The following is a 17634-nucleotide window of genomic DNA, read 5'->3' as shown; positions in this document are numbered from 1 at the left end:
TAAAATGCTATTCATATGGAAAACTGTACTTGTAAACCAACCTACATGCTTGGGGATGGTATTTTATTTGAATTTATTTATTTAGTTTCATTTTATGGGTCTGAATGTTTTTGCCTGTGAACAAGGTGCATGTCTTTGCCCACAGATGCCAGAAGAGGGTGCTGGATCCCCTGGAGCTAGAGTTACAGATGCTTGTGATTCACTATGTGGGTGCTGGGAACCAAACCTGGCCCCTCTGGAAGAGCAGCCAGTGCTCTTATCCACTGAGCCATCTTTCCATCCCCAGGAAAGATATTTTAAAGCTTATTTCCTTGAGGGTTGGGTATAGTGGCACACATTTTTAATCCCAGCACTCAGGAGGCAGGTGGATCTCTGTATGGCCAAGCTGGCATACACAGTGAGACCCTATCACAAAAAAAACAAACAAATAGTAAATCACAAAAACCTAAAACAGCCTTGTCCTTCACATTCATTTACCTAACTATAATTACTGAGTTTTGATTTCGAACATGAGCCATTAGGTAAATGGTGGTAACAATTATTAGTATTTAGAAGAATGAATGGGCACAGAGATGAGAAATTCACTGTTGAACATGCTGAATCTGGGTTTGAATGTGGGCGGGTGAGAGGGAGGGAGGGAGGGAGGGAGGGAGGGAGGGAGGGAGGGAGGGAGGGAGGGAGGGAGGGAGGGAGGGAAGATGTGACTTTAAAGAACTCTGTTGCCTGGCATTGGACCCACTTAATGGTTGCTGACCTTTTCAACACACCTAACTCTGCCTTCATTTCCTCATCCCTAAAATGGGGATAACTACCCAGGTTGGCTGGCACAGTTTTTCAACAGTGTTTCTATACTGTCAGTGGCTCTCCCCATTTAGGTCCAGCTAAATGCCCACGGAGTGGACACTTTCTCCAAGGATTCCCTCAAGAGCCACTCCCTGGAGCTTTAGCATCTTCACCACACCCCTTTTTCTGCTCCTTCTATTTCAATAAGCAAAAACGACAGTGCTTCTCTGAGGAGGCAGCTCTTCATAAGGGGGATACTGCCACCGCAGGCAGGTTCTCTCACATCTGTCATTCAGAATGATCCTTCTCCTGCTGCTCTGAGGGAAGGAGCAGAGCTCCTGACAGAGAGAGGAGGCACAAAGGAAGCAGAACTGACACAGGCATCTAACTGTGCAGTATACACTGTCTGCAAACACTGGAAGACAATGTATTTTCATTCTTAAGTATAGCTTCTCCCAAGTCAGATTTCAAATGTCAGCCATCAGTCTAACTTCACCTGCTTCTGGCTTTGGAAAGCCTGGAGACTTTCCAGAAGCTCAGGCCAGCACAAAGGGAATGTCAGGCTTCAGGGCGGTGTGGGATTCCCCTCTGTATGCTATGAATATGTTGTGTTACCTTTGGTAAATAAAGAAACTGCTTCGGCCTATAGCAGGACAGAATATAGCCAGGGTGGAAGAGATAGAGAGAGAGTAGGCAGGATCAGGGAGATGCCATGTAACTGCCAAAAGGAGACAGATGCCAGATCCTTACCATAAGCCACAGCCTCAGGCCGATATGCATAGTAATAGAAATGGATTAATTTAAGACGTAAGAGCTAGCTAGAAAGATGCCTAAGCTACTGGCTGAACAGTGTTGTAATTAATATAGTTTTTGTGTGATTATTCAGGTCTGAGCAGCCGGGAAATTAACAAGCAGCCTCTGTTTACATCAGGGTAGATACCATTCAGTGAGAACTATTGACTTTAAAACTCACAAAGCATATATTCAGTCTTGATGTAAATGTCTGTATGAGTTTGAGAAAGGCTTAGATTAATGACTGAAAGATTCCCCCCAAACAATACCCCAAATCTCCTTAAATAACAGGTTTAATTTTCAGAAACATATTAGTACTACCATGATAACAGGAAGCTTGGGTGGTGGGAGTGTGTTTCAGCAGGCAGAGTGCGGGCAGAGCTCGGACAGAGCTCCTGGCTTCCATATCACATTCCTCCCTCAGGAGGTGGAGACAGGAGGATCAAAAGTTCAAGGTCATCCCTGGCTACACAGCGAGCTGGAGGCCAGCCTATATGAGACCCTTGTCTCAAAACAACAGACACCTATTGATGCAAGCATATAATAAGATGGCTAAGGAGTGGTGTCATCAGCAAACAACAGCTGAACTTTATTCTCTTCCAACCATATGTATGTTTTGTCTCTGGGTGAGCCATGTCTGTGTATGGTATAGCTATGTGTATGGGAGAGAGTGTATGCTTATACATGCACATGTGTAGAGGGGGCAGCGGTCAATGTTGGGTATCTTTCTCTATGGCTGTCCAACTTATTTTAGGGTACAGGGTCTCTTACTGACTGGCTGGGCATCCATCCACTAGGAGCACCTGTCTCTTTGCCCCAGTGCTAGAGCAACAGACAGGTGCTGTTGAACCTAGCTTTCACTGTGGACTGGGAATCAAAGCTGAGGTCCTTGTTGCCTATGAAGTTGGTACCTTATAGGCTGAGCTCCAAGCCCCTTCCAGGGATATTTGACCCAAGTTAGTTTTCACAGAAGGAAATAAAGAATAGTTTTCACAGGCTGGAGAGATGACTCAGCAGTTAAGAGCATTGCCTGCTCTACAAAGGTCCTGAGTTCAATTCCCAACAACCACATGGTGGCTCACAACCATCTGTAATGACATCTGGTGCCCTCTTCTGGCCTGCAGACATATACACAGACAGAATATTGTATACATAATAAACAAACAAACAAACAAATAGTTTTTGCTTGTGCCCAGCTAACAATTAGGCAAATCAAACAGGAGGTGGTGCCTCATGCCTTTAATTCCACCTGTCAAAAGGCAGAGGCAGGTGGATTTCTGTGAGTTCAAGGCCAGCCTGGGCTACAGAATGAGTTACAGGACAGCCAAAGCTACACAGAGAAACACTGTCTCAAAAAACCAAAACAGAAAAAAAAATCAGACAAATTCATTACAACGATCCCGGTATACTCAAAAATGACAGTCAGGGGCCTAAATCCCACATCCACGATTTTGATATTCAACAGAACTTCTGTCTAGAATGTTTTATTATTTTACGTATTCATGGGAGATTTTTCTATCCTCTGTAATTTTAGCCATATAAGGCACTAGAAAAGTAATACAAATCTGCCATAGAAACAAATCAGAACAGTGGGCACCAAAGAAGGGAAGCTGTGTGAAGGGTGGGAATGGCTCGGGAACATGGGCTACTTCTCCAGAGTCACTGTGATAGTTTAGATTTTGAAAGGCATCAAAGCTACACAGGTATACAGATTAGTTCAAATGTAATCAATAGTGACTTTAAGGCATGCATTTCTTGAACATGAGACCTTGGGTTTGACTGTCAGACCACAAAAGGATGTACATACTTACCATAATAATAAATTCTAATAATAATAATAAATTCTGTAAGTAATTCTCAGTAAGCAGATATGGGCAATAGTTAATAATGTGTGCATGAGTGAAGTATATTGACATTCACAACTAACCTTAAGATGCTTCCAAAAAAAAGAAAGAAAAATGTAGCTATATGACAAAATAACAAACATTGATAGTATTTAGATGATGACATGAAATTACTTTAAATTTTCCATACATTCAACATTTAAAAATTTTGACATTATAATATAATACAAACATTCCTCCTTCCCCCCTTTTCTCTTCAATAAAACATTGGCATATTATTTAAGCTACATATGTTATACACCACAGGATCTCTTTATCAATACATGTTGGCCTATCTTATCCTTCTTAAGTATTTTGATTTTTTTTAAACAGAGTTTTGATGGGGCTGGGGAGATGACTCAGTGGTCAAGAGCACTGACTGCTCTTGCAGTTTTCTGGCACAGGGCTCCATTCCCAGCACTTACAGCGGCACACAACCATCTATAACTTTTATCGTGGGGGATCCAATATCCTCTTCTGACCTCCATGAGTACTTACACCCAGGTCAAACACTCATAAACATAAAAGAATTTTTTTTTAAGTTTCAAAGCCTTGTATAACATCTTTGAACCTGAGCCAGAAGGGACCGCAATTGCCGAAGGGGCTTCCTGAGCTGAGATTGAACATGGATGTGTGTTTTCCAGGGTGCGAAGACCAGCTCCAGGCCTCCCCTGAGCCACTCCACCCAGTTCGGGTCTTTCTCAGAGAAGAGACCCTGCAGCATATGAAGACCACCATCTGCATGGGTGCCATCTTTCTTCTTCTTTCCCTTCCTGCTCTACATCCTTAGAAAGGGAACTAATCTGTTCTCTCCAACAGAGGACCATCCCCCCTTCCTTAGATGCAGCTACTTAGAGTAGATCAGCCTCCCTCTAAGGATCCCTAGACCTAAGACTGAGGGTCCTTGGAGAGGGGATTGGGGACTCAGCACACGGGCTGCACACCTGTGACTGTTCATGTCACAGCCTTACTGAAGACTTTCTCTGCTGTAGGCCAGTTCTCCCTGTACATTTGAGGAGCCATCTCTAAGGACCATTATAAAAAAAAATATGTCAGTCTAGATATACTTCAGCAATAGAATACTTGATCAATACTAACAGCAACCTATAACCACAGATTTTAAATATGAACAACTTTTCTATTTGTTTTTACGACTTTAACTATATCTTGGGTATTTCCCTACAAACCCAAGTTTAGTTTATGAACATTTTGGCACAATAATTATTAAAGCAGATGTACTAAGGTCAAAAACTTCTCCTTCCAACAAAACACCTCATTGACAGGACCCTGAAATAAACATAAGGTCTCTCTGCTAGTCACATGGTTTCTCACTACACAACATTATCCTAGACAACACTCTTTGTGTGCCCTATTACAGTGGGTCATGACTCACACCATTGGGATTAGTACCCAGGGTACTAACTAACGAGGCTTATGAGATTCTGGTTTACAAATGAATTGAATGACTGGCTGTTTTTGAGTTGTATCTGTTTGCTCCAGTTTCCCAGAGTATGGAATACTGTACAGTGAGAAGCTGATGAGACAACCTTGGAGTAGGTGAATTACTGAACCACTTTAAAAAGTCCTTCTTACCTCATTTGATGGAATGTCAGCGAAGGGCTTGATGACAGCAGCTAGTGGGATCTGAGCTTGCTTAGCCATGTCTGCTGTGCACGGGAAGCAGTACGTGGTGCAGCGAATGTACCGGGGGCTCGAGTGACCTGAATCATCCAAAGTCACACACAGACAACATTCGGTTAGAGTAAAGAGCTGGTCCAAGATGCCCAAACAAGAGCACATCCAAACAATTCATTCTTATCTGTAAATTCTCCATTTCTAAAAATGTGTAGTATTGCAGAATTCTGCTGTCTACATTCCGAGGACATACATGAGACATGATGAATTTTACTAGAGAGATATGAAAGAAGTGTTTTATTACTATTACTATTTTCAATAAACTGGGCTTTAATGCAGCCCAAATATAGACTGGAGAGGGTATAGAGTAAACGGAAGATATGAAACAAAGAGACATAGAGGTGTGGGAGAATGAAGCTTTAGGCCCATAGTCGTTCTTTTTACTCAGATTGATTTTCAGTTGATTTATGGTAGTGTCTGTCTGATGGGGGAGTCTTAGGAGGTTGGGTGAGCACTTGTGCAGGTGCTCATGGAGGCCAGAAGAGGGCACTAGATCTCCAGGAGCGGGAGTTGCAGGCTCCTGTGAGCAGCCTAACATAGGTGCTTGGAACTGAACTTTGGTCCTGTGGACGAGCAACAAAACTGCTCTGAACTGCTGAGTCATCTCTCCAGCCAAACAATCACTTTTCCATTCCCACGTCTACCAACCCATCTGCCACGGGCACATGCATATCTGCACAACATTTTATACTACCAAAGGAGACTTTGTCAAATATAGCTGCAACTGTCTACATTTTTTTCCTGTTTGTAAATGGAATTCGTAAATTAAAATTCTACTTGTAATAGAAATGTTACTTTTAAAGTCATCCTAATCACTTTTTAATATACATTAGACTTTTTGACCACATACTTTTATTGTGTGGTACAGAGGAGAACTAAAATAACACATGGCATGAAGAACAGTTTAATCATTAGAACAATTTAATTTTTTTTTCAAAAACATATCATCACTGACAAATTGTGTCAAGCAAACTGAATATCTACATGTAGAAGGATCTTGCTTTTTTACCTAAATTCAAATCAATTTTCAATGGATCAAAGGTCTCAACATTAGACCCAAAACTCTGGAACTCCAGAACAAAGAATGAGTGCACTTAGGGATTCAGGCTCAGATAAGGAAGAGTTGGGAGTGCACTTAGGGATTTAGGCTCAGGTGAAGAAAAGCAGGGAGTGCACTTTGGGATTTAGGCTCAGGTAAGGACTTTCTAAACAGAATGCCAGTCACCTAGGAAATGGGTGTGTCATCATGGAATTAAATCAACAAGTGTGTCGTCATGGAATTAAAAGTTCTGTAGAGCGAAGGAAACTGCTGGTCAACTGAAGAGGAAGCAGAACGGGAAAGAGCTTTGCCAGTTACACATTTGACAGAGGATTAGTGTCCATAATATACAAGAACTGCAAAACCTAAACACCAAGAAAACAAACCACGAATTTAAAAGTGGGCTAAGGAACTGAATAGAGATTTCTCACAAGAAGAAATACAAACATCTGAGAAATATTTTGACAAGTATTCACCAACTTTAGCCAACAGGAAAAATGCAAATTAAAACTAATTTGAGGCCTTATCTTAATTTGGTCAGATTGGCTAAGATCGAGAAAACATGCAACCACAAATTCCGCTGAGGATGTGGGGAGCCCTTGGGCACTGTTGGTGGGAGCTCAAGTTGGCACAGCTGCTCTGGATATCCGTGTGACTGTTCTTTGACCCAGCTATCCCACTCCCGGGTGGATACCCAAAGACTATATTCTCCTGCAGAGATGCATGATCCATGTTCATATCTGTTCTCTTCACAAGGGCTAGACAAAGAAACAGCTTTAAAAGGGCCCTCAACAGATGAATGGATAATGAAAATGTGATCCCTAGACAATGCAATTTAATTCAGCCATAAAAAATTAAATTATGAAATTTGCAGACAAATGGATATAACATAACTGGAAAACATACTGAGTGAGATAACCCAGACCCATGGAAACAAATGTCACATGTTCTCACTCATATATGGATCCTACTGTTGAATCTTTAGATTATTTGCTAAACTCCAGGGTACCTGTTAGAATCCAGGGAACGAGAAAGTTACCGCTAGTGGGGAGAGAGTGCCCTGGTTATTTTGTTGTTGTTGTTCAGTTTGACTTGAATTAGAGTTACCTGGGAAGAAGAACCTCAATTGAGAAAATGTTTCCATCAGAGTGCCCATAGGCCAGGCTATAGGGCATTTTCTTGACTATCAATTAGTGTGGGCAGGTGGTCCTGACTGGTGGCAACACAGCAAACTGAGCAAGCATAAGGAGAAAACCAGTTCCTCCACAGTCTCCGCTTCGGTTCCTGCCTCTAGGTGTTGACTCTACATTGGATTCCCTCAATGATGGAGTGCATGGAAGTGTAAGCCAAACAAACCCTTTTAATCCCAACAGCTTGTGGGGATGGAAGAGTCAGTTTTCTTTAAGGGTGTAGCCCCTGGTAGGTCTATCACACTCCAGGGGATGACCCTACCCATGATGGCAGCACAAATTGGACTAGGTTGTTTAAGTTTTTTTAAGGACGTGAATATGGGAGGGGTTGCAGAGGTGGGGATGGATCTGAAGAGAGAAGGGGGCAAATACATTGTATGCATGTATGAAGTTTTCAAAGGATTAATAGAAATAAAAAATTTATTGACTGTCACTACATTTTGGGCACTATTCTAGGTTTTAATTTCCTTTCACTGGCACTGGAGATAGAACGTAGGGCCTCACATGCTAGGCAAATATTTGATTGATGAGTTATATACACCCTAATCTTTTTAGTTTTATTTTGACACAGTCTTATGAAATTGCCCAGGCTGGCCTTGAATTTACTGTAGGTCAGACAAGTCTTGAACTTGAAATCCTCTGTCCCATCTTCCTGGGAAACTAGTATTACTATCACCCAAGCTAATGATCTAAAACATTTAGAATTATAATCTATTAGGACCAGAGAAGATAATCAAATGATGTTTATTGAGTGTCCACTTCATTTTAGGCACTGTCCTAAGCCTTCCTGTGTACTACTACAGAGCTATGGTTTTTAACAGGTCATGGATAATAGAAACACAAAGAATGAGTCTACTATCTAGGACATTAGAATGTGATTAGTGGCTATGAAAAAAGAAGCCTCTCTGGTTAAGGAGGATCAGAGAGTAAGAGAGTGATTGAAAATTTAAATACTTGCAGGATCAGCCTCAATAAAAAGATAACATTTGAGTAAAGATTCGATGGAGACAGGAAATTCACAGATAGACTTGCACAGGAAGCCTACCAGAGGAGAACAGGGGCTGTTTAGATTGGATCTTCTTGCGGCCCAGCAACTGAGGCTGAGCTCAGAGGAAGAACAGAGTCGGATCCTGTACACTCAAAGCTCCACAAGCCCTCAAGGTTATACAAATGAAATGGAGCATCACTGCCAGGGTTGGGTAGAGGGTTGTCGTGACCTGACTTAGTCTCCTGGCTGTGAGGTGGAGAAGGGCTGCAACAGGAGGAGTAGAGCCAGGAAAGCTCAGGAGGAGGCTGCTGCTGGGGCCCGCGTGAGAAGAAGTAGTGGCTCAGACCAGCCCCCTGGCAACAGAGCATGGGGTGACAGAAAGATCCTGGGCGTATGTCAATCTGATGGCATGAACGTTTGCAGGAACAATGTATGTGGTATACAGATGTGAGTGTGAGGATCAATAAGAATTTGAAATTGCCATCAAAGAAAACTGAGAGGCTGCAAGGAAGAAGGAAGGGACCAGTTTTGAAGGGATGAGTGGACAGATATCAGAACTGGGTTAGAACATGTTTGGAAAATGGATTAAGCAGTCAATCACAGAGCAAGCCTGAGAACGTGGTTAGATGGAGTTGGAGTCTAGACTAGCTGTGTCCGTTTAGGAGCTCTGAACAGAGACAGTACACAGAAGTAGGCTAAACCACTACAGCAACAACCAGGGCCAGAGGGAAGGTGATCAAGGACTAAGTCCAGGGTCCTGCAACATAAATATACGCATGTATAAACAATACACGTGCATATAACCATACATGAGCATATATAGATACACACATATACACAATATGCATGTAGACGCATATATATGAAAATACACACAATATGCATATGCACATGCACATGCACATACATATGCATACACACATGCATATACACATACATATGCATATACATATGTTCATACATATTAACATGCATGCATATGCACACAATGCATATATACATGCATGAACAGGCACAGAAAAGAGGGAGAGAGCAAAAAACATTTTTTAAAAGACTGAGGAAGGATTAAAAAGGAGAACCCAGGGCCCTAGCTCTGAAACCTATACCTGAAACCTATACCTAGACCAATGTGAATACTTCAGTAATTCAGACAGAGACTCTAAAGATGTCTCAAAGGAGTTCCAATACCTCAGTACTTAAACTATTAAATAAAACTAAAGAGTATTTAAAAAGTCCATCCAAGCCGGGCGGTGGTGGCGCACGCCTTTAATCCCAGCACTCGGGAAGCAGAGGCAGGCGGATCTCTGAGTTCGAGGCCAGCCTCGTCTATAAGAGCTAGTTCCAGGACAGGCTCTAGAAACTACAGGGAAACCCTGTCTTGAAAAACCAAAAAAAAAAAAAAAAGTTCATCCAGAACTAAGGGTCTGGATTGAAATGGCCACATCTGTCTATCCACGAGAGTAGAAAAAAAAACTATCACACAGCACATCCTAACACTTTACAAACGTGAGCTCACTGTGTACATCTGATGATTATGTAAATAAGAACAAAGCAAATCATTCTAGAACAATAAATAAAATGACTCACTTTAACACCAATATCTAACGATAATATGAGAAGAGGACTGGGTCCTGGATGACTCCACAACTCTGAGCTAAGGGGTGACGTCAAACGTCCAGGAAAGAGAGCACAGAGCACAAGGCCATTAAAACGCGGTATTCTGACTTCACCCAGCCACTCTTTCTTTGATGTTGGTGCTGAGGATCAAAGCCGGGCACAGCTCTACCACTGAACTGCAGCTCTAAGCCCATCGGACACATTTTGACTAGCCAGGAACAGCAGGAAAAGGATCTGCATGGGGCTTGACAGGCAGATTAAAATGAGAGCAGGCACAGGCTGCATCGGGAGAGGCGGAGCTCACGTTCCCCTTATTCTGGTGGAGAAGCAGGGAACCGAGAACCAGAAAGTTAAGAGACCAGCTGAAAACAGTATCCCCAGGCTACAGCAGGTGAGCTGACTCACAGAGCTTAGCCTCTCAATGCCCAGCAGGATGCGCAAATCCAACCCAAGCAGGGGATGGAGTACCTTAAACCATAAACCAAAATTTGGAATTTTCTTATACATCACTCAAAGTTCTGCAAACTGCTACATCAGAGAATATAACTGTTGGCAGCACCTTTGGGGTTCTTGAGCAACTAATAGGGAATTGGTCTATTCTCAGCTATAAGGGGGTTATGCCCCTTAATAATAGTATTGATGAGTGGAGTCAGGGTATTTGTTTTTAAACCAGTGAGAAATTTTAAAACAACAACAACAATAATAATAATAAGTCACTGAAAAGAAATACCTTGGTCTTGAATCACACAGTCCGTGGTGACCAGCGGAGGCACCTGGCCTCTGGTGTTGGTCGTGTAGACCTGCCCGCCTCTGGTGGCTCTGTCACTCTCGATCACTTGAATCTGACAAACAAGGTGTGAAGAGTGAATCACACTAAGTTACAAGTCTTCCTGACACTCAGCCAAGGGGGACAGCGGCTGGTTCCTGCTCCCTCTTCTTCCCCTCCTCTCCCTTTCCAAAGAAAGAGGAAAAAGAGAGAGAAGAGGGTTGGAGACAGAGAGAGAAGGGGAAGGAGAAACAGGAAAAAGAGAGGGGCATCTTTTAAAAATCCTTTTGTTTCTTTGCGGATAAATCAATCCGCCACACCTTCATTGCATCTTCATTTGCTTTCATAATTTTATGCTGTTATCAAATTTCCAAATCCTATCTGTAATACTCTTAGCTCAGACCCTGGCCTTTCAGAGACCCCTATTTTTATTTATTATACTTTATCTTATTTATTATAACCATAGATGAGCATTTGAAAAATACTTTAGAAGAAAAAAAAGAATCTTGAAACCTTGTTTAACAAAAATACTTCTGTATCAAAAGAAAACTCTAAAAATCATTAAATATGGACAGGCGGTGGTGGCGCACACCTTTAATCCCAGCACTCAGGAGGAAAAGGCAGTCAGATCTCTGCATTCGAGGTCAGCCTGGTCTACAGAGCTAGTTCCAGGACAGGCTCTAAAGCTACACGGATAAACCCTGTCTCAAATATGAGTAAAGAGGTCAAGACCATGATGGGTTCATCCACTGAAACAGTTTACCTGAGCTAATGGAAGCTCTCCAACTCCAGCTGGGCTGGGAAGGAACAAGCACAGGACCAAACTAGTCCCTCTGAATGTGGCTGACAGTTGTATGGCTGGGGCAGACTAAAGGGCCACTGGCAGTGGCACTAGGATTTATCTCTACTTCCAACTCCAGCTGGGCTGGGAAGGAACAAGCACAGGACCAAACTAGTCCCTCTGAATGTGGCTGACAGTTGTATGGCTGGGGCAGACTGAAGGGCCACTGTCAGTGGCACTAGGATTTATCTCTACTGCATGTACTAGCTTTTTTGGGGATCCTATTCTCTTTGTATGTATACATTGCTCAGCCTAGATGTAGTAGGGAGGGCCTTGGACTTTCCACAAAGCAAAGTGCCTTACCCTGTTTTAGGATTAGAGGGAAGTGGGGTGGGAGGGTGTGTGAAGGGAATGGGAGGAGGGGAGTGGGAATTTGGATTGGTTTTTTTTTTTTAATCTAATAAAAAAAGAAAAAAATACCAAAAAAACCTGTCTCAAAAAAAATCATCGAATACAGAAGAAATGATGTACACTGTCTGAGCTAAAGCCACCTATCTTCTACTCTGAATCCATCTTCTTCCTCAGTTTCCCTACAGAAAATATTTTGGGATGGGGGGTATCTTTTGTTTAGAAACCATCAGGTGTGAAGGTGCCCAAAAGTTGCCATCTAACACAGAACATATTTTTCTACTAATAATATTTGTTGCTGAAGACTACAGAGCTTTAGTTGTTCTTTTCTTTTCATTCTAACTGTCTCGGGTTAAACTGTAAGCGAAACTGCGTGGAATGAAGGTAGGGAGACAGGAAGTAAGTCTAGGGACCATCTTCCTCTATTTCCTCCTTTTCCACTCCAGCCCCCCACATTCTATGAGGGGGAGCGGCTAAAGAAAGCAACAAACAGAGGCTAAAACCAAGGCGAGCACAAGAAGACAGCGACAGGAAGTGTCTAGGCTGGAAGAAATGAAAAGATACAGTTTTCCGCTGTTAGTGATAATGCTGACTGTGAACCAACTCTGAAGTGTTCTCTTGGGCTCCAGGCTCACCAGTGCAGATGGTGCTGGCATCACAGGCCCCAAGAATATTGGCAACGAACCTAGCCTGAATTTAAACCTGCTTCTGTCTGCCTTCTGGCTCCCTCAGAGACTGAGTACTTACAAAGATGTAGGATGTGTTCCCAACACCACTACCGCAGCAAGACACAGACAAGATGCTACGCTGGAAAAGGGGGGCACAGAAGCATCGGAGCACTGTGATTGTACTCTACATTTAACCACAAAGCTAACCGGGTTACTCAAAAGGAAACTCGCTTCTCCATTATTAAATGCCAACATTTAGCACAATCATTCCAACCAACATGGTCTAAGGTGAACACTGTCATGATGCAGCCATGTGCCAAATACCCTGAACCTACACAGTCACCAATCAGGAGACCATATTTCCAGAAAAACCTCATTTAAATTATCCATTTACAACTCTCAAGGCCCAATCCTCAAAGAAACAATGTTATAATTAGTCATTATTAATTAAAACTCCGCATCTTGTCAGAACAAGACACAGAAAACAGGAAGACGACATCAAGCAGTTCTAGCCATTGCTAAAAATAGCTTTTGATTTACCCCAAACGCAGACTCTTAAGAAACAGCATCAGAAACGAAACAATAAGCAAAACCTCCAACAGCGACAGGCGGCGGCCTGCACCCGTGAGCCGAGACCTAGCACAGTGGCACGCGACCATGGCAGCGCGACCTGCACCCGTGAGCAGAGACCTAGCACAGTGGCACGTGACCATGGCAGCGCTCTCCCAGCAGACACGGATCTCTTTCCCCTCAGAAGTGCCACTGAAATCATCTCCTCAGATGTTGTGGAATCATAAAACATCCTCAGGAAAAGATACAAAGGAGGCCCTGCTCTAGGGAGGAATGCACAGGAGGAGAGGCGCACGAAGGTATGTGGCCACATTAGCAGCGATGCTCGAGGCAGCGATGTTTGACGTGCGGGCGGTGGAAGGAGAAGAGGAAGGACACACCTCTGAGCAATCCTCCTCTGGATGCAGGAGAGGGCGAGGAAGAGCTTTGGCAATGCTGCTTCCATCCCTTCACAATGTGGCTAAGACCACCAGTCACAGGGTTGTATTGAGTACCTCCCTCGGGACTGGAGGATGGACTCTTTCCTTCAGAAAGAGTTTATTTCATTAGAAAAATATGTCGTTTTGGTCAGAAGAAAACAAACAGACTCCAGCTGGCATCACTATGTCATGACCTCAAGATAAACAACATGGGGCCGATTTGCACATTAGACACTTTCGAGATTCACAACGAGCCGTGGCATCGGCTGCTTCTTCTCATTAATGTTCATCCACCCCTTCACTCAGCATACTGAGCAGCAGGCCCTGTAGGTGCTAGAGACAGCAGCGAACACACTAGATCCTTGCCCCATGGAGCAGACGTTCGAGTCTGGAGAATGGTGGCAAATAAACCACTATACCAGTAGTGTGCCCTATGCCGGGCAGTTGGATGCTGTGGACATGTAGAGACACGGAAGGACGGCAAAGGCATGGAAAAAAGAGCATACGAGTTGGGCTGGCACACGCCTAGGAAAGGAACCTAAATACGGGCAGTGGACATGTCAGTCAAGTTGAGGCACACAGGCATGTTTGAAGAGCTGGAATAACTAAAGCGGAGGAGCGGGACAAGAAGAGGTCAGGTGAGAGTCATCTAGCATTTAACATGCATAGAGGGGAGCTGGAGTCAGGAGTAACCAACGGAGTGTCTGAATGGAGAAGGCCCTAGGACAAGAATTCCTAAGATGCTCTCGGCTACTATCAGTCGCACATGCTTGGCGTGTACTTTGAATAATGCTGACAAGAGACCATGAAGGAAAGTTCATTCCAAAGATTAAGCCTTGGGGAACTCTAATACTGGAACAATAACAAAAACCCACACCTACAAACATACACACACACACACACCCCTACAAACATATCACACATATACACATACATATATGCACATACCACACACATAAATGCAGACACATACACATATATACAAACATACACAAACATATACACACCCACATGATGTGGGAGGGTCTTCTCTTTGAGTTGATTTCATTGGTTAATAAACTGCCTGGTTCATTTGGTAGGCCGGCCCTTAGGTGGGTGGAGTAGACAGAACAGAATGCTGGGAAGTTAGTCAGACCGCCATGCCTCTCCTCTCTGGGACAGATGCCATGCCTCTCCTCAGTGAGACAGACGCGATGAAGCTCCGGCCCAAGATGGACATACGCTAGAATCTTCCCGGTAAGGCACCACTTCGTGGTACTACACAGATTATTAGATATGGGTTAATCAGGATGTGAGTAAGAGGCTGAAACTAATGGGCTAGGCAGTGTTTAAAAGAATACAATTTGTGTGTTGTTATTTTGGGGCATAAGCTAGCCGGTGGGCGGGAGCAGGGCGGCAGGAACGCGGCCCGCAGCTCCTCACTACACCCACATTTAAATACATACACACATATGCATGCATACAAATAGCACACATACACATGTACACATATGTATACATACACATAAACACATACATACAACCCTCCATACACACAAACCCACAAGCACAAGTACACAGCATATACAAACACACAATCAGACACATTCATGGAAAAACAAATACATTTATATAGACACAAACATTTATACACACACATATATACACATAGGCCTGCAAAAACACCAACTCACATACATATTCAACATGAACACACACATGTACAAACATAAACACAGGCACACACAAAGATATACATATATACATAAACACCTGCATACAACACATATACACACATGCACCCAGAGACATACACATCCACAAACACACACAGGCATACAACACCCCAATACAAAGGCCCAAACACGAGGGTACATACCCATTCACATGCAAATGGAAACACAGGGTTAAGAGATGAAGGTGTAAGTCAAGGGGCACTGCCAGGTGAAAGTGCTGGTGGGGAGAGCGGGTGCTGCAGGTTTCCAGGGAACAAGCCACAAAGGCAGGAAGCACTGGGTGGAAAGAAGGCTTTCACTGTCAGTCCAAAAGTCGGCAGTGTTTGCTGATGACAGGGTCAGCGGTGAGACCCAGACAATTAAAGGAAGGTAGGAAACTGGGAGGTTCATCCCCAAGGATACTAAAGGCACCTGTGATTCTAACAGGAAGAGACCCGGTGAGAAGGAAAGCTGGGGGTCAGGTATCTGAAATCACATACAGAGTCAGAATAAGCTCAACAGAAACACATTTTGAACCCAAATAACCAAACAATTTTGTCTTCGTTAAAGACATTTTGTCACTAGCATAAACAACGTAAAGGAGGAAAGATTTATTTGGCCCATGGCTGCTGGGCCCCATGTATTTGTGCAGAACCTCATGGTGGAGGAACACATGGCACGTATGTGTTGATCATGTGTCTGTTTTTGCACACTTCACAGCAGACAGCGAGCAGAGAGCGTGACAGAAAGAGACCACATACTGATTCCTTTTCTGTGCTGTAATAAAACATCGCGGCCAAGGCGACCGATAGAGCTATGAGTTTATTTTGGCTTACGATTCCAGAGGCTTAGATTTCCAAACAGCAGGAAAATCGGGGCAGACTGCGGCCAGCACGGGGGTAGAAACAGGAAGCTGAGCGCTCGCTCACACCCTGAACCACAAGCGTGGAGCGGAGAGCGCAAACAGAGCCCACCCATTGTGACACACCTCCCTCAGTAAGGCCACACCTTCTCACCTCCCCAAATAGTGCCAGCAGCGATGACTAAGCAGTCAAACACAAAATCATATAGGAGACATTTCCCTTCAAACCGCCACAGGCCAGGAACAAACTATCCCCCAAAGACTGACTTCCTCTAGGTAGGTTCCATCTCCTAAAGTTTTCGGAACCTTCCAAAACCGCACCTGAGTAGGAGCAGAGCCTTTGTGCAGATCTCTCCTATTCAAGCCATAAGAAAAGTTATGTCATAAATGTAATAGCAAAGGCACCGAGAGCAGCTGAAGTTAGACTCTGCATTAGGAGGTTTGTTATAGACACTGGACACTTTTATCACCAATCTTCAAGTTTACAGAATTACAAAAATAGCTAAAGTCTTCACTCCTCTCTGTATCTGTCCCCTTTTTAATGTGACTTACAATGCCCCGATCCAGAATGCAGAGTCCTCCCTCTGAGCCCTCAACATGCTCCGAACCTGAGCACACCTCCTCGGGTGGCCAGTGTCCCAGGCCTCTACAGGTCCTGGAGGACCCAGTGCTAATAAAGCTTCTGTGTGGGAAGGACATGTGCTCAACTATGTTCATAGCAACTTTGTTTGTCATAGGCAGAACCTGGAAACAACCTAAATGCCCCTCGACAGAAGAATGGATAAGGAAAATGTGGTACATTTATACAATGGAGTACTACACAGCAGGAAAAAAGATATTGTAGGAAATGGATGGAGCTAGAAAACATCATTTTGAGTGAGGTAACCCAGACACAGAAAGACAATTATCACATGTACTCACTCATAGGTGGTTTTTAAACATAAAGCAAAGAAAGCCAGCCTACAAACCACAATCCCAGAGACAACAATGAGGACACTAAGAGAGACTACATGGTAAGTAGAAAGTAGAAAAAGACAAGATCTGAGTAAATTGGGAGCATGGGGACTTTGAGGAAGGGTTGAAGGGGAGAGGGGAGAGGCAGAGAGGGGAGCAGAAAAAATGTAGAGCTCAAAGCTTCTGTGTGGGAGAGGAAGGACCACTTACAGGGCTGGGGATGGAGTCAGGATCCAGCTTCCTCTGGAGCTGCGGTGGTGGTCCTGCCATCTGTACAGGACCTGCAGGGAAGGCCCCTGGGTAAGACATCTGTGTACCTCCCATCTGTGGTCCATAGTTGGTTGCTTGAAAAAAAAAAAAAGAAGTGACAATCTCCAAGCCCAGGTGTAAGACTCACTGACGATATTATACTGTTGAATCAAGCATGCCACCAAGTTCATCTTGCCGGATACAGCAGGAAATTAAAAGTGAGTTCCTAACTTCCTCTTTAACTTTCTCTTCTAACACGATCTGGAGGCTACTGTC

The 17634-nt window shown here is 43.6% G+C and overlaps 1 protein-coding gene across 1 annotated transcript in view; it reads right to left on the bottom strand.

The window, feature by feature from the left end:
- Sec24d (SEC24 homolog D, COPII coat complex component) overlaps positions 1 to 17634 on the bottom strand; it is an 86711-nt gene that overhangs the window by 48226 nt on the left and 20851 nt on the right. The window contains exons 6-8 of the mRNA XM_038311056.2: positions 17320 to 17453; positions 10718 to 10829; positions 5052 to 5179 (exon numbers count right to left, since the gene is read on the bottom strand). Coding sequence (XP_038166984.1) covers positions 5052 to 5179; positions 10718 to 10829; positions 17320 to 17453 — 374 coding nt within the window. The remainder of the gene's footprint in view (positions 1 to 5051; positions 5180 to 10717; positions 10830 to 17319; positions 17454 to 17634) is intronic.

The sequence above is a fragment of the Arvicola amphibius genome, chromosome 14 (genome assembly GCF_903992535.2).
Source record: "Arvicola amphibius chromosome 14, mArvAmp1.2, whole genome shotgun sequence".
In the NCBI taxonomy this organism is placed as follows: domain Eukaryota; kingdom Metazoa; phylum Chordata; class Mammalia; order Rodentia; family Cricetidae; genus Arvicola; species Arvicola amphibius.
The sequence above is the reverse complement of the archived record's forward strand: the minus strand, read 5'-3'. Positions and strand labels throughout refer to the sequence as shown.